This window comes from Acipenser ruthenus, chromosome 26 (genome assembly GCF_902713425.1).
Source record: "Acipenser ruthenus chromosome 26, fAciRut3.2 maternal haplotype, whole genome shotgun sequence".
NCBI lineage: Eukaryota > Metazoa > Chordata > Actinopteri > Acipenseriformes > Acipenseridae > Acipenser > Acipenser ruthenus.
The window spans coordinates 19875078-19897352 of record NC_081214.1 but is presented as its reverse complement, the minus strand read 5'-3'; the positions used below and the strand labels follow the sequence as shown (position 1 = coordinate 19897352).

The 22275-nt window shown below is 39.7% G+C and overlaps 3 protein-coding genes across 7 annotated transcripts; 1 reads left to right on the top strand and 2 right to left on the bottom strand.

The window, feature by feature from the left end:
• The first annotated feature begins 43 nt into the window (after window positions 1–43).
• On the top strand, window positions 44–4642 carry LOC131701708 (dynein axonemal assembly factor 6-like). 3 transcript variants are annotated; one of them, XM_059001298.1, is made up of 6 exons: window positions 44–326; window positions 681–744; window positions 2508–2598; window positions 2989–3085; window positions 3387–3472; window positions 4139–4642. In XM_059001298.1, the coding sequence occupies exons 1-6, from the start codon at window positions 243–245 to the stop codon at window positions 4266–4268; spliced, it is 552 nt and encodes a 183-aa protein (XP_058857281.1). In that variant the 5' UTR covers window positions 44–242; the 3' UTR covers window positions 4269–4642. The 3 variants fall into 3 exon arrangements, with proteins under 3 accessions (XP_058857281.1, XP_058857280.1, XP_058857279.1); XM_059001297.1 differs by having other exon boundaries at window positions 2505–2598; XM_059001296.1 differs by having other exon boundaries at window positions 48–326; window positions 2496–2598.
• Window positions 4643–4728: 86 nt separating this feature from the next.
• On the bottom strand, window positions 4729–15734 carry LOC131701706 (cyclic nucleotide-gated olfactory channel-like). 2 transcript variants are annotated; one of them, XM_059001288.1, is made up of 7 exons: window positions 12706–15734; window positions 9600–9740; window positions 9288–9398; window positions 8682–8861; window positions 7543–7647; window positions 7236–7342; window positions 4729–6997 (listed from the first exon to the last, which is right to left on the bottom strand). In XM_059001288.1, the coding sequence occupies exons 2-7, from the start codon at window positions 9704–9706 to the stop codon at window positions 5580–5582; spliced, it is 2028 nt and encodes a 675-aa protein (XP_058857271.1). In that variant the 5' UTR covers window positions 9707–9740; window positions 12706–15734; the 3' UTR covers window positions 4729–5579. The 2 variants fall into 2 exon arrangements, with proteins under 2 accessions (XP_058857271.1, XP_058857272.1); XM_059001289.1 differs by lacking the exons at window positions 9600–9740; window positions 12706–15734 and having other exon boundaries at window positions 9257–9372.
• Window positions 15735–15885: 151 nt separating this feature from the next.
• LOC117430421 (mitochondrial fission factor homolog B-like) lies at window positions 15886–22234 on the bottom strand. Of its 2 annotated transcripts, XM_059001292.1 has the most exons (8): window positions 22093–22234; window positions 21092–21313; window positions 20366–20520; window positions 19993–20075; window positions 19435–19593; window positions 18654–18722; window positions 17202–17274; window positions 15886–16723 (listed from the first exon to the last, which is right to left on the bottom strand). In XM_059001292.1, the coding sequence occupies exons 1-8, from the start codon at window positions 22217–22219 to the stop codon at window positions 16592–16594; spliced, it is 1020 nt and encodes a 339-aa protein (XP_058857275.1). In that variant the 5' UTR covers window positions 22220–22234; the 3' UTR covers window positions 15886–16591. The 2 variants fall into 2 exon arrangements, with proteins under 2 accessions (XP_058857275.1, XP_058857276.1); XM_059001293.1 differs by lacking the exon at window positions 19435–19593.
• Window positions 22235–22275: the final 41 nt, after the last annotated feature.

The window sequence follows — 22275 nt, the reverse complement described above, 5'->3', positions numbered from 1 at the left end:
TCTCGGATTGGCTGAACCTCTGTCAGTTACTTTGTGATTGCTAAGGGCGGTACCCTGTCGTGTTGCCATGGCACCCGAGGACTCCAACAAATTGAGCATAAACGTAAAAGTTATGTTTGGGCATAATTCTACGGCGTGGAAAACGTAGCATTTCAAACATCTAAAAGTAAGCAACAAAGCCGCAGCTTTCACCAAACAGTAGTCTTTCCTCAAGTTTTAAAGGAATTTAATTTGCAGTCGCGATGGACGGTCTCTCTTCTGTTCAATCGTTAGAGGCCCTTTCCAAAATGCTTTCACAGGGGCGAGACGATGAAGACTACGAGCAGGTATTGATAATTATTTAGATCACGTAATGTTATATTTATTACGATTTGAACACGTGATCTCCTAGCTTTTTTTAAAAAAATTTATTTAAAAAAAAAAAAAAATTCTAATTAGTGTGAAGTATTTATCATTTTACAAATTGAGACTGCTTAAGAGACCATTATTATTACTAGTAGTTTTGTTCTGGTTTGTTAATACAACTATTTAATATCTTTCAGTTTAAGAGTTTAAGAAATTTCTCTGATTAAATCGCTTCGATAACACTAATACATTATCAAGAATGTATATTCGGTTTAGGATGTATTGTATTGTATTGTATTTATTTATTTATTTATTTATTTATAAAAAATTTTCAGCCTGTTTCATCGACAGCGGGCCTAGGACCTGGTCACATTGGCCCAGCAAAATGTGAAACAAATGGTAAGACGTCTCTCTTTGTACAGTAACTGTCTGCAGAAAACACGATACGGTACCTTGCCGTTTACTGTAAATTCTAAACAAGGTATGTTATTAACATACAGACTACATTCGTAACACATTATAGTTGTCAGAAGTGGGTCTCCATGAGCTAAGTGCTCAACACGCAGAATAGCATAATCGTGATGACAAATGACCGAGTATAATGCAATCAAAACCACACAAGTGGGTCAGAGGGTAGTTTGTCTACAGATAATTGTCTGCCCTATGGAAAACACTTTAGAAGCAAGATGATGATATTGTTGAATACATACTTAGAAATGTTAATACAAATGTCAGTTCTGTCATTCAAATGCAAATAACAGTTATCTAGCTGTTCAAATGGTATATTTTAAACTAACACTCAGAAAATGAGGACCCAGCCTCTGCACAAAAAGAGGCATTGACATGGCATTGAAAAACTCCAGGAAAGCATTCAGTATTTGTTCTTGTAGTCACAATAATTGACCTTTTATCACAAAGGGTGGTTTAATGATCATCTGTGCAAACTTCCATACTAGCAGCTCCACTATATAATTTACAAGGTATAGTTAATATTTTGTTAGGTAGTAAAGATATAAATTAACACACAACTGCATATTTTTTTTTCTGCAAGGAATTGTTTGGAATTTAGTCTTTTAAGAACCCTACCTTAGATAAAGAACTGCACTACATAATCTTGCCACTGGGTGTCTCTCTGCAGTTAAAGAATAAAACTCCCAAGCAGAACAAAAAAGAAAATAAAAAATGACTGTAGCACAGTGAAGTCACCTGCACCTACACCCCCTCAGAAATAACTGCATAATATTACATTTGTTAAAAGTGTTTTGAATGCGAAGGTGCAATAGAAACATCACTCCATCTACAGCAATAGGGCTAATGTCATAATACGATACTTATCACAATATGCAGGCCGCGATACGATGTGTATCATGATACATGTGATGGTTCTGATGAGCTACTTGTATGATGCATGCTAAGACCAAATGGTCATTTAATGATGGACCATTTTGTTAAAAGACAAAAGTTAAAGGGGATATAGAAAATATGTATTCATACCAAATATAAAATGCATATATTCTTCATTTAAGAATCATTTGGAGAACTACAGTGAACTATGTTGTGCTTTTTGTATATACACACATGATAAATATCTCAATTACAATCCAATATATTATGTAAAGATAGTATCATGTATTATGGATACACAATTCATTGTTACACCTCTATACAGCAGCCCTATTATATTGCACCCAGCCTGAGGGTTCTATATAGAAGTCTTCAAAGTCTTTCTCTTTTTTTGCTCAGGTTCTAAAGAACCATTCTTATATATTAAACAACAGAGCATTTATATAATGGGTTTATTATCTAAATCAATTGCAGACAACAACTGCCGTATTAATTAGGGGGTTGAAAAATGAAGCATTGACATGTCTATCCTTGGTTTGACCCATCTATCATTGTTTAGATTTATATGGAAACCTTCTGTTTTTCAGTTTAAAATAAAGATTATTTATAGAAATGATCAAAAAAGGTTTTCCCAAGGAACCAAATACCATCTGAAGGAATTGGAATGTGACAAAAGTGGATCTCAGTCCTTCCTAAAAATGTTCACAATCTAAGAAACTGGCAATATTGTGGGTAGGAAAGATAATATGCTTTGGAAGTAAGTCACATAAATACTGAGAGGCTTCCTTGTCCTGATGTGCTGCCAGTTCCTCCAGTAGTGAGCAAGAATAGCAAAGACATCTGGAGTGAAGAGGAGGTGCCAGAGGGCTCAGAGCTTGATGACACCTGGGACACCAGGCAGCAGCCCGAGTGAGTACAATCAACTGTCTATTCCTAGGCAGTAGTTGTTTCTGTCTCTCCTTAATAAACAGGGGAAGTGATACTGTAGATCTTCCCAAAAATATAACTCCCAGTGGATGTTTAGTAAGTAGACATTTTGTTTCCCCCAAATATCCTTTAAGAAATATCCCATTCAGAAAAGTAAATACCACTGGTCAAATTTGAAAATGTACCCCTGTGATTCATGCCATTGTAGCTACTCTCAGGCAACCATTGCCCAATAATAGAATTGTTATTAAAGATCATTTTGGTTGAGTTGGGTTGTGCATCAGACAGAGCACTGGCAGCTATAGCTAAAACAGCATTCATGTTGTTGTGCATTACACAATTTAAAATGCTTAGCTTCTGCTTTATGTACAGGTATGAGATACTTTTCAAACAGAAGATTACCACAGAGGATGTGTTTCTAGGGATGAGCAGAAAGGACCCATCTTCTGCCTGTTGTGAATGTATGCTGGTAAGTCTACAGGAATACATGACAATGGCGATCAATTCATCAAAACCCTTATAACTGTAAAAGTTGAGGCTTAAACTTAATAAACTTCAAATAGAGACTATTCTGTTTCCCTCACTCACGTGAACATGTTCCACTGACTGAAACAATGGCATTTATTGAATAGTTTGTTAGAGATGCTTTAAGGATAAAATCTATAAATTACCTCAGTCCCTCTACAAGCACAACATATATTAAAAAATGAATGTAAACTGGATCCATAGCTGAGGAAGTGCATATTTAATTTTATATGTATTTATTTCAGATAAAAATCAAGCTTCCAGACACCAAAATCGCAGATGTTTTTCTGGATGTCAAAGAAAAGTTCCTTGATCTACGTTCACCAAAATTGTAAGCTTTAGTTATTTTTCAATGTTTGCTTTATTGAGCAGTACATCTTTAAAAAAAAAAAAAAAAAAATGTAGAGGGGTCCCCGAGTGGCTCATCCAGTTAAAGCGCTGCTGCTGGCTGTGCAAAGAGGCCAAACTTTGCTGGGGGCTGAAGGGGGCATTGCATTGGCTCTGACACTCCCAGGGGTGGGGATGGGAAACCGGCAGGGACCTAATCCCCTCATCGTGCAACAGCGAACCCTACTGGCCAGACACCAAGCATATTTAGAGTGGATAAGACGCAGGGCTGATCTCTGTCTCCCAGGATCGGTAGCCCGTCCACCTCTGCTCTGGATTGCTCAGCGTATAAGCGAGTATGGCTTTAGGCTTGTGAGATCGGAGGATGCTCATACGCCCTCAGAATGTCCGTGCTGTGTGGGGACTGGCTGCGATGAGGAGAAAAAAACATAACTGGACATTTCAAATGGGGGGGGGGATAAATAAAAAATAATAATTGGTCACTTTAAATTAAAAAATAAATAAAATATAAGTTAAATAAATAAATAATGCTTCAATCCAGAGCATACTAGTGTTTTCCTGTGTAGACACCTCCAGCATTGAGCACTGCTACACTAAAGAGCATGGTGAAATCCAATATTCATACTAACTCTTCTTTCTTCTGCCACAGTAAATTAGGCTTGCACCTGCCCCATCCTGTGGACAGTAAGACTGGCAAAGCTTGTTTCATCACAGAGGCACAGACCCTGGAGGTCACTTTAACCATGCAGAGAGAGATGGATTTTATCAACTTTGCATGAAAAGCCATCTACAACTTGTTCCATACTTTCCTGTATGATTTCCATACTGGAATCATTGGAGGGCTGTGAGATCAAGTGATTGCTTGCAAAGGCTTCTGCGAGATGGAGTTCCCAAGAACCCTTGAAGAATTTCCTGTTTTCTATAAAGTATGACTTTCTCGAACAAGCATAGTGAATAGCTTTGTATTCAGGTAATACTGAATACATTTCTTTATGCATTTTGTTTCTACTTTTAAAGTAGATTTTCACTCTTTTTAGAACTGGACCAGTTGTGCTTTTTTTTTATAAGATAGTTGCAATCTTCTGATTAAAGTTTAGTATTTATGTTTAATCCAGTGGTTGTCTTTTTCATATAAAGTATACTAAAACATTGATTTGCATGTCAATCTATGTCTGATTTATTTCATGTCAAACCTTTTAACCTTGAACAAGACCAAAACAATACAGGAGCAAAAAAGTGTGAGACAAGAGTATTTAAAATAGGAACACATTTATTTATTTAAATGTATTCCAACAAAATAAAGTTGTCAAGAATAACGAAGAATAACTCAATTTGCGTTTTGTAAAAATAGATTAACCCTGCCAGATAAGGCTTCACTCAAATGAATAATCCAGTGCTCAATATTTAGAAAACGTCTGTGATGCAGGTATACACATTGCAAACATGCCCTGGGAACATTTGTTCCTCTGGCCAGTATTTTTCACAGTAGCTTTGAGATCTGATTTATGGGTGAATATTTGATAGATTTTGAACTATTCTACCCCAATATTAAAATGTTCATGTTGCTATAAGTAAGTTACGTAAGTTGCCAAATCTGTCTTAAGATCACTATGGTTCAAGTGACCTTTAGGTGAGGTAATTTACGATAATGTAAGTTACAGTTGAGTATGAAGTGGAGAAAAACTATGATACATTAGTATTTTAAATCCCAAATGATGAACTCTGATTTATATAAAAAAAAACAAGTTTAACACAGCTCTCCTGTCTTATTTTTTGTTTTTAACTTATTATTTATCATATTAAAGATGTAGACCTTATATTAATACAGTACACATACATACAATCATTGAAAATAGTACCAGTTTCAGAGTTACAAACATGTCATTGTTATGAACATCTTCCATTCCCTATGTGTTCATAACTTTCAGATTCTACTGACCAAATATTTCACATGTATTTTTTGCATTGTTTATATAGTGATTACATCTTGTGCAGGTTACATAGGATAGCAGACCTTCCAACAGTCTCAGCCTACAACTGAAAGTAATCAATAAAAGCATTTGATAAAGTGAATTGGTCAGGAAGGAGGGTCACTGCATGCCCTCACTGCGGGTTCCATCAGTGTCATTGGTACTGTCCAGCCCATCAGAGAGGTACCCACTGCCCAGGTACTTGACCCTCCTCTCAAGGAAGGTGATCCTCTGCTTCAGCTTAAGCTGGGTGGAGTTGTACTCCGTCATCAGCCGGGCAAAGCGTGTTTGCAGGTTGTCCAAGGAGGACTCCAGCCTCTCTATCTTCTCCTCCACCTCCACCTCCCCCACCCCCCCTTTCCCAGCTGACTCATCCAGCAGTCCTTCTTTTACCAGGATCTCCCGGCCCCTCTCCTCCAGCACCTTCTTAGCATCTGGATACTCAGTGAGTGCCTCCATCAGATCATCCTTAGAGAGGCAGAAGAGATCAGAGTAGCCGATGCTCCGGATATTGGCTGTCCTCCTGTTGCCCATCTTGCTACCCTCAATGTTGAGGATGCTGATCTCCCCAAAGCAGCTTCCGGCTGTCAAGAGGGCGTACTGGGTGACCCCATCATCAGCTACCACGGCCAATTTCCCCTCCTTAATAATGTACATCTCTTTTCCAATGTCCCCTTTCCGGCAGATATAATCCCCAGGACTGAAAACCTGAGGCCTCAGTTTCAAAACCAGCTCCACCAAAAGCCCGGCCTCACAGTCTTGGAAGATACGAACCTTTTTTAAGGTGTCCAGGTGGACATTGATGGCTATTTCAGCCCTGAGCTTGTCTGGCAGGCTTTTGAGGACCTCCCTTTCGTCCACAGTCTTTTTGTTGGTCCAGAGGTAGTCGAACCACCTGATGACCCTGGCCTCCATCTCTCTGCTCACTTTGCGGAACTGCATGTAGTGTTTGATAGAGTCGATCTTGGCCTGGAATTCCGCTCTTGTGGCGTTCATGTTAGAGATCATGGATCCGACATTTCCCACAATAGTGGCAAAGATCAAGACCCCAACCAGAAAATCAAAAACGACAAACAAATACTGCTCATCCCTGACCGGGGCTGGCATGTCTCCAATAGTGGTGAGTGTGAGAGTAGACCAGTACAGACAGTAGATGTACTCTCGAGTCAGTCTGCCGTAAGTGGGGTCTGTAAAGTTGGGAAAGACCCAGGTGTCCGACCCTATGCCAAAGGCCTTGGAGATAGCAAAGTAGATGCAGCCATTCCAGTGGATGATAACCAGGATGTAGAGCACCAGATTGCAGATGCGGAAAATGTTGGGATAGTTGGTGCGCGTCTCTGTCCGGTCGAAGAACTCAAACATCCTGGGAAAGCGCAGAAGGCGGTTGAAGCGAATCGCAGGGGTGTGGATGCCTGTGGCGATGTAAGCCAGGTCTGTTGGTAAGATGGAGATCACGTCCAGCTTGAACTGCAGGGTGTGGATGTAGCTGTCCCTAAGCTTGGCCAGGTCCTTTACCATCAGCCCCTGCTCGAGGAAACCTAAGGGAGATTAATAATGTGTTTTATTTATCTGACCACAAATCTCCCATAACAGATGAGATGTTTATTTCCTTTCAGACTGCCTTGCTTTTTCCTGCCCTAAAATTAACCAGTTAATACTACTGAAAATGCTTTTTGCGTTTAGATATTTGGAAACTACAGTTTTCCCAGGGTTTTGTTTCATATTTGTATGTTTGGGGAAGTAAGAGATAACCTGTAGCTTTAATAAATAACAGACCTGTGCGGAGCCGAACAAAAGTGTCCATAATGTAGAGGGCATCCGAAACATAATCCAGAACCAGCCAAAGAATGTAGTTTTCAGTTTGCAGATCATCAAAACAGGCCCTGGATACAAAGCAAAGAGGGCATCTTGAATTACACAGAATTGTCATATGTTTCATAGTTTTATACTGACATTTGTCTTATTGGTCCAGTCTGACAAACTACCAGCTTATGGCTTGAACAATGCCAGCTTATCTAACTGATTAAGCATCTAACACATGCATAGTAAAATACTTATGATGAAATGACTTCACAAAACTTACCGAACTATCAGCATGCACCAGTTATAGAGCACAGGAATGGCGATTATTAAGAGCCAGTGGTTGTAAAGATTCTCAGCAGGGTCCAGCACAAACACTTCCTTCTTTCTGTGAACAAACATTTCCATGCTTTAAACACTGCCCCAAGGGCTGGCTTTTTCATTGAAGTTGTTTATGGGCTCAGCCACCCCAACTGCATGCCTGTCAACACCTGCTCTTGGGTCTAGCTGAATAAGAACATCATAAACAAGAGCTACAGGTAACATTTACAGCATATACATTACTGTAATAGCAGGACCACAGCAACTGGAGCAGGGTGACTTCCTGGTATGGAGAAAGTTTAGTTGTACTGCCTTTCCCAAGTGACAGGTAGTCAGTGGAGCCCAGGTGTTCCATTAAGAGAAAATGATGTCCCAATTCTCAAAAAGGCTGATGACACCAGATGAGTCCTTGTCTCATTGTGAGATCCTCTGATTACAATATTACTCAGATTACTGTATTACTCAGAAGGGCCCCTGGCAGGAATATTAGCAGATCTCACAATTAGCAGCAATGGCAACACCATGGATTTGAAACTTTAACAAGGTGTAGTGACACTGCAATACCACAGGGTGAGGGATGTCATTGTGAAGTATGTTTAGTTTCATTGGTTGATGGTTCTGCCACTGGAGTAGACCTTTTACATTTGTCCATGTTCACCCAGACCAAACTAAAATGGTCTTACTGACTCATTTACTCCAATCTACTCCAGAGTAACTCTGAAGTATGTAAGTCCTTAACAACATATGATAGTTTTGGTATGTGTTTTCAGAATTATAGCAAAAGGTTAATACATTTGGAATTAACATGCAACTGTATTGGCTGCTAGATCTGTAGCTCTACCACTTACATTCATTTCTGCTATTTAGGTGTGATTGCAATATGTGGTTAATTGCTTGCATTAGTTAATAGCAGCTATTAGGTAATCTAATTTACCTAATTTATGAAGCAGTGTGATATTCTCTGTGCTTGCATGTCTCAGTAACTGGGGATGAAGATGCTGCTTGCCACAGCAAGAAAACTGTGTCTCTGTGGAAATGCTCTATGGAAACACAAACTAACACATGACAGCCCCCTCCCTCCACACACATAGATGCACGTACTTTTTGTCTGTTCCCTTGCTGTCGCTCTTCTCTTGGTCCTGTTGGGAGTTGCTGACCCGGCTGGGAATGGCCCGCAGCTCCGGCCCTCGAAAGCGCTCAAGGAAGGAGTCTGGCCGCTGCTCCTCCTCCTGCAGGCTTTTGTGAGCCCACTCCCTCAATGTCACCACCATCCGCACCAGCCTGCCAGAGCAGAGAGAGGACACAGTTAACACACACGGCTGGTCATGTGCAACAAGCATTTGTGCCAACTCTGCTATATCAGATAGTATGAGGAACATATCCTCTCTCTAGTGTAAATCATACACAGGTTTTGATGGAGGGACCTCGAATACAAACAGAGACTGAGGAGGACACCATATATGACATAAATACATACATGCATTGGCATGTTCATTGAAAGAATTCAATGTAAACTTCTTAGATATCTGCATTTTTTTAAGGTGGTTTTTTAAAAAAATTTTATTAACAAATGGAACTACAAATGTGCTTTTATTTGTTACATGTTGCATGATTCTACTAAGCATTGTACCGACACTTATTCAGATCAAACTATTAAAATGACTTTCATCCAGCACCTCTTAAAAAGATATTCTCAGTGACCCCAACCTTGAGAGCGCCCCCCTCCCTTGGAAGGAGCTCTGGGAGTGCAGCCCATTGGGGTCCAGTGAGGCCACCCTCTGCAGCTCTGAGGAGGTGTCATCACACATGGACTGGGCCCTGAAGACACACACACAGACAGACACACAGCTAAGTTAGTAATTCCATCAAGATGTTTCATTTTCAGTTGTTAGGCAATGGATAATGTTCCAAGTTCAGTACATATAAACATGGATTTTGTTCAATCCATTCACTGTAGGCACATTTAAACATTGCTGTTGTTGCAATTCAAAGATTGGCAAAGCCTTAATTGTCCCTGACCTGCTGAGGGTGTTGTCCATACGCTCCAGCTCTTCATCTGTGGTAGTCTTGACGGACAGCCTGTGGTTGGAAAGGTCATTGCTCTCGATGTTCATCTGCCCAGTCATCTTGTCAGCACACTACTCTGAGCTGAGGGCAGAGCTAGAACACAGGGAAGAGGATCTGATTTCAGGTTGCCTCATCCCCGACACCTCACAGAAACCCCCCTCTCAACTGCCATTTAAAAACAAACATCGATATGAAAATGCTATCGTTGTGCTTCCATTCAACCAATGGCTTATACCATTGCATCTGCACTTGGCCCAACACACAGACCTCATTGCCTTGTCATTGTAGTGCATCTGCATTGTGTAATGAACTCAATCTAGTGGTTGGCTGGGTTGTTTCATATGAGGATGTCTGTCTGCTTGACACATGGAGCCCGGCTCTTTGTTGGGGCTTTTCTTTCCAGGAGCTCCTTGCAGTGATGCCTAACGATTATTACCTCACACTACCTCAATATCTAGGTGTGACAAAGTGTATCAGCTGCTGAGCTAGGCCTTTGCTCTAGCCACTAGACTACACTGCCTGTGATCCCCTGCCTTAATTGTGCGATAGCAAAGAAGAGTATTCTATTATTAGAGAACATACTAGTCAAAATATTGAGCTCATTTACAGTAAAAAGCACTAAAAAAAAATCACTGAATATGACACAGTTGTGTAAGATATGTAAATAAATGCTGTGCCTAATTAGGCTCTAGAGTTATTGCTGCCTGTCTGGGGGCCTCCCTCGTAGCTACGGATACAGCACTGGCAACCATGACAACACTAGGCACAACAATCTCAGTTCTACCTCCACCCAATAAAGCTTTCAAAGGAGAGTTTTAGTAATATGTTTCAGTTCATTATTTCAGTCCAATCCTCATCTATACAAGTCAGCTCAAGGTCAGATCATTCAAATGAGTTTTACAAGAAAGAAAAATCTAATAAAATGCATCGTGACCAAGGCCAAAAGCTTCTCACTCCATATGACTGAGACTCAGCATGCCTGCCTGCATGATAGGATTCCTTCTAAAACTCCCTACCTGATTCAAACAGGAGTGCATGTTTATGCAATCTGCTGGCTTCATGTTTCCAGAAATCTATGTCGAATACCTACTTGTGAAAAGTGAATGGGAAAGAATGATAAAAGGTCCTAGACTGAGGTGTTTACTGCCACTGAGAAGAGCACAGCAGGGAAATTGTTCATTAGAGGCTAAGTGATATTTACATTTCTAATTAGACATGAGTGAACTGCACCTTCTGTATCAAGTTTTTGTATTAGAATAACAGCTGACAAACGTATCTGACAAAAGCCTTCAGAAAATCATAAGAAATAAATAAGGGCGTCTGCTAAGAAATAAATAATAATAATAATAATAATAATAATAATAATAATAATAATAATAATAATCACTCCTCAACAGACAAAAAGGGTGACTGACATGGATTAGTGAATCACATATCCGCTTCAAGCATCGATTAGTGAATCACATAACCATTACAAACAATGGGTTGGATTGCCCCCTCTTGGGCAACAAGAACTGTCTTTATAAAATCTGTATTGATCCAACAAGTTAAATGTTTATAAAACCAAATTAGTTCCATTCGATGCTTTAGAATCAAATTATTAGCTTTATTAGAATTGTAACTGTTTCCTCTGTTATTGAGATGATCCTATCTTGGTTCTTCCTGAGGTTATTTCAGGATGTTTAAATATTTCAGATACAACACTATACAGCTTGGTGTAGGTCACATGATCTGACAGAAGTTATTTGAACTTCAACACATTTAGTACATGGAAGCAGGAGCAACTTTTCAAGTATAGCACTGTCTCTGAGATATCTGTGCATATTCCACAGTGATGTATACAAACACAATAAAGACTCCAGGATAATTAAAGTGGGGGCAGTGCCATTGCTAAGAAGAAAATAAATTCAAAATCTTGGCTACCACTCCTTTAATACTGACTGACAACCAATGAGAAACTATTAATGCTTCAAAACCAGAAATAAACAGCTAACGGTTTCATTGAGAGCTGCCTATACCTGAGTGTGCTTTTTACTAGTTCCAAATATTTGTTGTCGATTCCACACAGAAAAAAAGGAGCAAACTTTGCCATGAAGCACAAGTTTAGTAAATCTCTCCCCGTTGTGTGGCTTTGCAGAAATACTGTCTGATTCAGGCAGCAAAAGTGTGCTTTGATATTTTGAGAGGTTGCATTTCTTCATGGCTGTGGACCCAGTGGTTGTGCAATGCTGTGCCACATATTGCATCTGATTCTTAGTGTCCCTGGATGGCATACTGAAATCCCTGGACACCTACCTGAGCTGTCAGAGGAACCGTCCCTTATGAGGCACAACACTCAAGTACTGGATTCAGACTAGTATGAAAAATACCATTAGGATAATCCCAGAGTATTATCCTGAAAACCAGAATTGGAAAGCCTGGAAACTGGGCTTCTATGTTAAGATCCAGTCTGTTGACGCCTCCACACGCTATATAAACACAGATCATCAGTTTTGGTCCTTCAGTCACTTCATGACCCCTTGTGGTTTAGTAAGAAATCCTGACTTCACCTCAAACTGTCCCTTGACCACAGCAGCACCCCCTTAAACTTCACACCAATTGCCCAGTCCTTACATTTCCTTCCTGTGGTATACTATGATGAAAGTATTGCAAAATGTAGTAGCGTGGTAAAAGGTAATGTTACATCTTTAAAGACCTGTCCTGGTTAACAGATAGTACACAATACAATATGCAAAGCATAACAAAATAAGTAACATATTTCAACAAAAACACTGCAAATAACTGTTTACTTGAGCAACTGTGTCGATTATACAGCATGTACAGATTAAAGTGAATGCTCTCCTCTTACTCAATGCCTGTCTCTCCCCATTAACCCTTTGTGCTAGGGTAAGGGCTCTGTCTAGCACCATCAGTGTTACCACTTAGTTTTGATGTCTTGTTTCTTTTAATGAATGGATCAATGAAAATGTTCTTCAAACACATTTTTGTGGCTGTTGCACAATACAACAGCTCTCCAAAGCTAGTAGCACTCCATGTTTAAAAGTGTAAAAATACTCACCGGCCCACTTAGGAATCCAATTTTACTCAGAACCATTGGTGTCGGCACGCCCTAAACCCCACTTCATCCTTACAGGGCTTCCCATTGCAAGGAATAAAATGGAAAGGAGAAAAATGGTAGCTGGCTCAGTTAGGTGCCTGTGTAGCTTCCCTCCTCTCTGCTCTGCGCTGTGGTGAAGCTCTCGCTCTTTCCTGTCCTGCTTGCTGGATGAATAACAGCGACTGCCGCCTTGTGTCCCTGTGGAGATGTCTTGCAGCGCAGCACTGGCATCGGTGCACAGCTTGTGATCCTGTGGGGATGAGCACAGTCCCTTTCAAGAGGGAGGGGAATCAAGAGAGACAATACCATGAACGCCATTGACAGATGAGACACACTACAGTACCTACGCATACTTCTTTCTTTAAATGGGAATGAGATTTAGTCTTCCTTTTTTAATTTGAATATAACTAGATATTTTCATGGATGTCCACACCTATTTACAGTGATCAAGGAAATTGTAATTTGTTCTAGTAGAGTAGTGGGGGGCTCTATAACCTTTTGGTAGAATAAAAACAGTTCTAGAAGGCTGGTGGGACACTGCAAGCAAAGCCTACTATGACTTTTACCACTGGAGGCCTGGCTTTGAATCTGGCTGAAGTGTAACTTGTTTAGTGGTTTGATCCTAGCCTCTTCCAGAGTCCACATCACAAGCAGTTTCTTGCCTTGTAGTTCTGGTAAAGATTGAGGCTCACTATGAGGGAAAGCTTTCATTGTTCCTGACTAGCCACAGCTATTGTCCCTTTCCGTTTCATAAAGAAATATTTTGCTAGACCAGCTGCATTTCAGTTTCCAGTTAGAGAATGCAATGTTTGTTTGAGTGTTTCCACCAAGCTTCCCATCTCCCCAGGGCTCCTCTCATCACTATCTGGGGAGGGTCTTTTTAGTTTACTGTTGATGCAAGGTCTGTATTGGACTGGTTGAACTTGAATGACCCAGGCTATACTGTTAAATATTTTTTAAATTGTATAATAACACAATCATGTAGTAAAAAAAGTTTCAGTAAGTGGTTAATATTTTTGCGGTGATTAATATTAAGCCTGTTTCTGAAATGGTTTCTGACAAATTCTGCAGTACTGCGATCAATCTGTTAATACAGGCTGTAAGGAGTCAGGATACACACTATAATGATAATAAAATGATTGAAAGAGAGTTTTAGCTGTGTTAAGGTAAAAGTCAGAATAAATGTCAAGAGTTTATTAGATACACTATGATATACTGTATGCAGACCTCAAAATGTACTTATTTTAGTGTAAGTAGAAATGTTAAGAAACAGGTGCTATTAAACAATAATGGTATTATTATGTTTCAGTACCTCTGTCCTGGCTTTACATTGGATGATTACTTACCAGTGATCTTGACCACTGACACCATGGTGCAACTGTGTGAGTGCTTGGTTTCTATATGATGAGCTGGTTTTTTGTTGCCGTTTGTTTTTGTTGTCTGTGTTACTACCATATGAATCATCAGTGTAGCATCAGAGTCCTTATATAAAAACACAACAAGCAAACAGGATGGAGATGCGGGTCTGCCTTTGATGGGAGTTCATTAATGCTCCATTCCTCAATGCGGGCAGCAATCTGATCAAAATTCAGGAGAAGTCTCTGATGAAGGCACAAGCCCCTTCCTCCTTTTCAAACCATCTCGCTCTTGTGTCAGCTGCTGCCTTTGAAAATGAATTAATGAACGCTGCTTAAGGAGACTGATTAGCATTCAAAGGTAGGGAAGCAGGGGAGCAAACAAACACAAACATTGCCCAATAACACAGCAAGAGGAATTTCAAAGAGCTTTGCACTTACTATACGCAATTGATATATACTGTAAGCAACTGTAGGGTAAAACTAGATTTTTTTTCTCTCTCTTCAAATGGTAAAATATTATTGCTCTTTAAAATTATTCCATTAAGATCACAGCAAATAGTTGCCCATATTAGCTATTCTATTTGTAGTTTAAACTTTGTAGGATAAATCTTTTCATGATGATGAAGAGTTTGAGCTACCCCACATTCCTCACCTGATGAAACCTTAAAGAAAGGCAACCACTTCTATATTATGTTTAATTAAAATACTTTTAATTGTGATTTGATGAGACAGGCTTGAAATTCTTTCATGGCTGAGGCAGGTAATTAGCAGCTTCTGCTCTAATCTCCCAGGGGGATGCAGTCTTTCAAGTCTCTACAGAACACATTAGATTTTGTACTCTGTCAGCCTGCTAGTAAACAAACTATCTGACTGGAACATGCAGCTCATTTGATGTTACACAATAAAAGTACAACATGTTTTAATAGAAGTAATAAATAAGGTTGAATTTTTTTTCACGGTTATCACGATTCTGTTAAATTTACCCATTGCCGTGTAATATGTGGTTCCCCGTGATAATTCCCATTTCTGAATGAATAGTGTAAATAAATATATTTTTTATCACTTAAAAATAAATACAGCAAACATTTGCCTTATCGACACACTACCTGTTACACTGCATTTAGGAACCTGGTAGACGACTTTGTTTGCTCCCGGTTAATGATTGAACACATTGCATAGAGCTGCATGATTTGTTTAAAATGTCTTCAATGAAAAAGACACCAGCTGCATCAAAGATCAGAAATATTTCTGCTAAAGATCGCTCTGTGTAGTACAAGAAGGGGACATTTCACGTGTCTGTTGTTATTTTTACATTTATTTATGTTTTTATTTTGTTTGATTTTACTTTCACCATCGGTGAATTATGTCTTTAAATGGTGTACATAAAAACTATTCTACAATTTAGCATTTAATGTTTTTCAGATAAGCATTTAAATATTTAGGAACATTTGTTGAATAACAACTCCAGACAAAATGATCAATTTTGCTTTCAAAAATACTATGTTTGGCCGTGAAAAATCTTGAAATACCTATTTTGAGATGCAGTGACATAAGCAATTTTTTACCCTGAATTTTTTACAGCCTTAGTTATAAACCCCCCTTGAAATGATGTTCATACACTGTAGCACAATGAAATACAGCGAGATGGTAAGAGAGCTCACCATTCATCCCCACAGCTCACAAAGGGTCAGAACATCCTAAGAGTTCAATATAACACACAAAATAATGTTTCAATGAGTTACAATTTTAAATAAATAATAATAAACTGCTCTTCAGATTAGCATTGTAAAATTCAAATAGTGTATTTAAAAACCTACAACAAAATTTAAAAAAGAATATATTTTTAGCATATTAAGTTGCTTATTTAGAATATTGATATCGTCCTACATATTATTGATGTCAATATTGATTTATTTTCATTGTATTAAAACAAACATTTACTAATAACAAAGCTACTTTAAAGTCCTTACCATTAGATCTCTACCTGTCAGTGCTTATCTCTATTCTATCAATTGGACCGCACTGCCTCCCAGTCCTTAGCTTTTATATAGACTTAGGTCACACTGCCTCCTAGCACTCAATTCTAACCAATAGGGCACACTGCACTCCAGTCCTCCACTCTAAATACCATCCATACCATAATAATAAAAGTACTCTTATTCTGAAATATGATTTAAAAGGGCATCGTCTGTAAAAGTACGTGAAGTGTAGCAGAAAGCAGACTTCAGGGAAGAGCCCATACTCCTGTGGGTTGGTGTGCAGCTGTCACTGTAGCCACGACAGCGCAGAGAATTGCAGTCAGCCGTACAGATCCCTTATTCCAGAGAGTCTCTCTCTAGCTGCAGTAAACATGCCATTCTTTCACAATCGCAGAGTACAGCCAATGCAGAATCAGCTCTACGGAGTGTGAACAGAGAGGCGTCGGGCCCACGTTGTTTCATGCTATAACTCAAGTCTCTACAGTCACAGTGCAAGGTGCAGGTGGAGGGCTATCTGCGCAGCCACAGCCAGCTGTTGACGAGGCTGGCACTGACCAGGAGGGTGAACAGCACCAGCTCGGTCTGCCGGTGCGTCGCACTCTGCTTCTCCAGCCCTGCCAGACGCCTGCTCATCTTACTCAACTGAAACAGAAGGAATCCATAATTACATGGATACACTGTAGCTACACGATAACTACACCTATGTGGAATCTACGATTAAAATTGCTGAGCTGAGTTAATTATGGATGTAACTAAATATCTATTTTAATGATCTAAACAGAGATCGTTAGATCCTGCTCTAAAATTGACTTATACAGTAAAAGAAAGGTGAAATCTGTATAGATCTGCTGCTTTTTAGAGTTGAAATAGAGCTTGGTACAGAAGTGCAAGTTTAATTACATTATACACCATAATCCATTCACAACATCCACAAATATCATTACATTGAATAGAATTAAAGAACCATAGTGCAGTAGACAGACATGTAGAGTAAACAGACACAGAAACTGGTTCGAGACAAATCCCTTTCATCTTGTATGAAGTCATGTTAGTTTTTCTCATTTGGAACACCACAGGGATATTAAACCACAAGTGAAGCACAGCGATTCCCTCCCCTCACCTGTCTCCTAAGTGCGAGAACCTCCACAACCCCCACGTCCTCTCCTTCAAGAACGATCCCCGAGTCATGGATACTGCAAGGACACACAAGCACAGTACACAGTACTTAAAAAGGAGGGTTATACATATATAACAGTTGTCTTGTTATTAGGAAGAGCCAACTAAAAGCAAAGACAATATAGCAGACAAACCTTGGTGATGTAGTCAATACTGGTCTATTCAGAAGTAACGTTTAAAAGACAAACAGGCAGTAGCTTATACTTTTAAGCGCACTATTCTTGGAAGTATGAATGTGTAAACATGTTTTTTGGGGTTTTTTTTTCCCCCATTTACAGCTGGTTTCACAGGTAACATTGGACAGTCCAAGATTAGTGCTAATCAGGGTCAGGGAAACCAACCACTAGAGTTCATAGGTTTACTTTACATTCACCCCTGCCAACCACACAAAAGAGATGTTGTGAATCAGGGCTACTGTCCCACTAGGTCATCCATGGAAATATGTTCATTAAATACAAATAAGCCTGCACCTGTGTATTTGCTTATGACTGTGAACCGGTGGAAAAAGGACAAAACTGAAAAAAGGACAAAACTGCTTTTTAAAAACGGTAGTTTCTCAGTTAATACATATTATTCATGTATGTACAATTCATCAGTGTTGTGCATTGAGTTAATAAATGAACAGCCATTAGAGGTCTCCCTCTGCACAGTAGTAATTCTGCTGCTTCCCTGGAAAGGCTGAGAGGAGAGGCGCTACAGTACTGTATGAGATGCCGTCACTTAGCGTTGTCAAATCTCTCAAACTTCCACAATTTCTATTAAACACCAAGACTGGCTTTGTTTTACAACTACAATTTAGCTGAATAGCAAAGCTGAGGCTGGTGGAAGCAGCGAATAGGTGATGTCTTCCACTTCGAAGAAGCATTTGAAGCAAAAGTCAGTTTACTGAAAGTGGATGATATTTGGAACCTTTATGGTTTCCAGGCAGTTGTTCTTTTTAATCTGCCTGTATCTGCTCTGTGGAAGACAGAAAGCTTCAGTCTGCAGCAGCACATTCCCACTCCCACTGAAATATTTACTCATGAGTTATATTTATATGAAGAATAACCAGAATTGCATGGTCCAGTGGTTAAAGAAAAACGTCTGTAACCAGGAGGTCCCCGGTTCAAATCCCGGCTCACTCACTGACCTTCAGCAAGTCACTTAACCTCCTTGTGCTCCCTCTTTTGGGTGAGCCTTTGTTGTTAGTGACTCTGCAGCTGATGCATAGTTCACACACCCTAGTCTCTGTAAGTCGCCTTAGAGAAAGGCGTCTGCTAAATAAACAAATAATAATGAATAAAGTCTGTAAATTGCTCTCGAGTGTAAGCTTTTTGTTAATGCTAGCAAATAAAATGCTTTCAAAATTGTGACCTTTAATAAAAAATGAAAAAGTAAAGCTAAGAAAGTGTATCACCTTCTTTTACTATGTTCAGTGAATGCATGGTCTGTTGTGTCAGCCTGGGTACACTCAGGGAAACTGTACCTTCGGAAACAGAAGCAAAAGACAAAAGGTTCCTTTTCAAGAGATACTGCAGGGAAGGGCTAACACAACAATTACACAATTACAATTTAAAAACAGATTAAAAAACAAACACATATTAGATAAACAGACATACAAACAAACCTTACAAATAGAAAAAGATATGCATAAAATCAGAAAGACAGACAACTACAGAAGAGAGGAAAAACTCCACTAGACAGACGTTTGTTACTGTATTTAGAAAATCAACCCACAACTAAAGGGCAAAATTCAATTAACTTTTACCTGGGAAAATGCATTTTATGAAGATATAATTTCATGCAATAAACAAAGTGTTTATTTTTGATCCGATACCTTATCAATGATATCTTAATCTAATGAATCTCATCTTCACATTCTTTATTTTAATGCTTGTATTTAATGCCTTTTTTTTTAAACTCACCAAGTCATTTAAATTTGGCCCAAAGTTTTAAGAACATTCCAAACCCACAGATAAACAGAGAGAATGCATAGATAAGTGTTAGAGAACACACACACCACGGAAATAAAAAAGGGCTAAAAATAAAATAGGTTGCAAAACATTTGCAGGTTTGACTTTATTTTAGAAGGCTCAAAATGTATGTAAGTCAGGAGGTAAAAAACATTCTGAGACCTAGATCTTGTCATGCAGTCCCTGAGAGAGAAGCCAAGCAGGAGTGAACCAGTGAGGAGTCACCTGGTGGCAAATTTTTGATTGATGGCCTGCAGGAGGCGCTGTGAGACCTGCCGCCCCACATATTTAGCTGCGTTAAGCACGCCGTGCGAGGACAGGAGGTTGGGGTCAGGTCCTGTCGAGGGGTAGAGAGGTACGGAGCACGGGGGCCCCGCATCTCTGCTGTGTTCACAAACACAAACACATTATGAGGGGGGAAATACACTAGACATGCACAGATTGTGTGAGTCTATTTCTTTAAGTCACCTGTCTTAATTAGAGTAGACTGAAGCTCTCTGTCTACCCATTATCACAGCAGCAGGGCTGGAACCTGTGTTTCGTTTTCTCCACTCTAAATTAGCATGCTTCTAATCTGATATCACAAGGACAGTTCAGTTGCTCCATGGTCAATCCATTTGTATCCTCTAAATAAGCCAATACTAAAAACAAATCCTGTGACTTAAGGCTTATACCACCAATCTCATTCCACACCAAATAGTCTTTAGGCTGCAGTGGAGTGCTGTCCATTCTTCCTCCTTTGTCTCCCCTGGCCTTCAGGGTTGAAATACCATAGGTACTTACAGACTGTGCTGCTGTTTAGAGACACACATAGTGGAGGAGCTTTTGCTGAAAGCACAGTCGCTCATTGATCTGCGGAGGGATGCCTTGTAAGGAAGAAAACACATTAATTAATTAAATTGCCTTTCCTGATGTCTGTTTCCCACCCTAGCATAGAAAGAAGCATTCATCCCCAAGCGGTATAACTAAACACACTGTAACACAGTATTGTATGTAGGTCACTGAAACACCTATAGTTAAAATCCTAATTCAAATTTAATTCTGGATTACTTTCTGTAGTTTCTCCAATTCTGCTAGTTTCAGGTTCAGCCTTCCTTCCCCAGCTCCCCTGCCTGCATCAGTCCCAGACAGTTTAGTGGACATGAAGAAAAGTTACCTCTCTTGTATATCTTCCCCTCTCCCAACCCCCTGTGTGCTGGTCTTGGAGCATCCCCAGCGGAGATGGGGTGTGCAGCGCAGCAGATGGGACAATCCAGGACTTCTGGGGGGATTTGTTGACATACGGGGGGCGTGGACCCAAATCCGGCATATCTGCTTGAAAATATAGGCTATATATTATTCAGAACTCAAATTAAACATATATGGCACTTCAAGTAGAAATCACATATGAAAGAGTTTAGTACTGGGAAATGCCTGCGGCGTCTTCGTTACTTCAAAATATTTCGCAATTTGTGGCCCCATGGTGGCAAAACATTGTTTTGTGTTTTCCACTGAGAGTATTTCAAAGGTCTTCATACATTTTCAGTATTGAATATTGCACAATCCCAGCTTTTCTAGCTAGCACCTTGTTCAAAAAGTGCTGTAAAAAATGTAACCCATTAATGTCACAAATATTGGTAAACTACTCAAACACAAACAGCATGTGTCACCACTTCCTCTTAACATGAATATAATGATCAGAATACTTTATTCATTCCTTATAATCAGATTATCAAGCCAGAGGTCCTTCTGATTTGCCACTAGTGCTGAGGAATAGTTGCACACAGCTTATATAGGTCTAGTGGATTGCATGGCACATCAAGTGACCACATAAATGTATACATTGCAGACTAGAGACTTTCATTGTTACGTAACAAATGACTGCATATAATAAATCACCCACCTGCCAGTGACAGCCTATCAGGGAGGTGCATACTGAACGATGGGGGTGGATCATCTCGTTTCAGCTCTTCCTTGCCTCCCAATGATGGGTCTGCTACCTTCAGCCTATCAGGGACTCTCATTTGTTGGTTGATGGCCTCGGTGAAACCCAAGTCATATCTCTGCCAGGTCCCCTCTGCAGGATCACCTGGCTCAGCCATGAATGCTGAGGCTGCCATGGCAACTGGAAGAGAACAGTTCATTGCTGGGTGCATTAGGATGATTTACTGCCTAATAGGATAGACTGTTTTACTCACAAAGAAAGCAGTGCAAACTTTGAAACGGAGAATGGTGAATCACTGGGTATGTGCAAGCCTAAATAGCACTACAAAGTCGACAGGCATCAGTGCTAATCTATGGACATTGAGATGACGTATCTCACCTCCTCTACCTAACTACAGAGGAATTGCCTTGTGTGAACTGTACCACTTCCAGTCTTCAGAAGCCTAGGGTTAATAGAATACGATTAAACTGTCACTCACTGGTTACTCCAAGTGACACTCAAAAGTATGGAAGGTAATTGCTGAGTGCAAGAAAAGGTCCTAGTTGAACCCATTGCTGCTGTATGTCACCTGTCTTTAGCAGCGCTGCTTAGACTTAGAAAGAAACGTACGCATCAATTAAGGGTTTAAAAATAGACGACGAACTAAAGCACCGGATACTGCATTTACAAATATACTTTTAACTAAACTCGCATCTATGCATTTCCTTGCTTAATGTATTTGTATATGATTATTTATTAGCACAGTATATGGTCACTCATTTTGTTTTCCATTTCGGCTGACAATCACTGGCGACAATACACGGTAAAAAGTTTCCTAGTACCAAAAACGAATTAGCTGTCAAAGGTTGCTTTCACAAGATAAACTGTAACCGTATTTAAGTATTGATGTAGTTTAATAGGATATACATTCACGACATGTTTAACAAAAGAATGTTTAGAAAGTTTTAATTTTGACAAACCAGACAAACAGCTCTTCCAGCTCTCAAGGTGACGTAACTTTACACTGAAACACCGCCTCTTGTCTGCTTCGTCACAAACCAAGAGCCTGCGAGCGGCGGGATTGGCTGGAGAGCCAGTGAGGCCCATCCCTAAATGTCGGTGTAAACATGGGTTCGCTCCGAAACAGAGGCCAGGCCTACTGA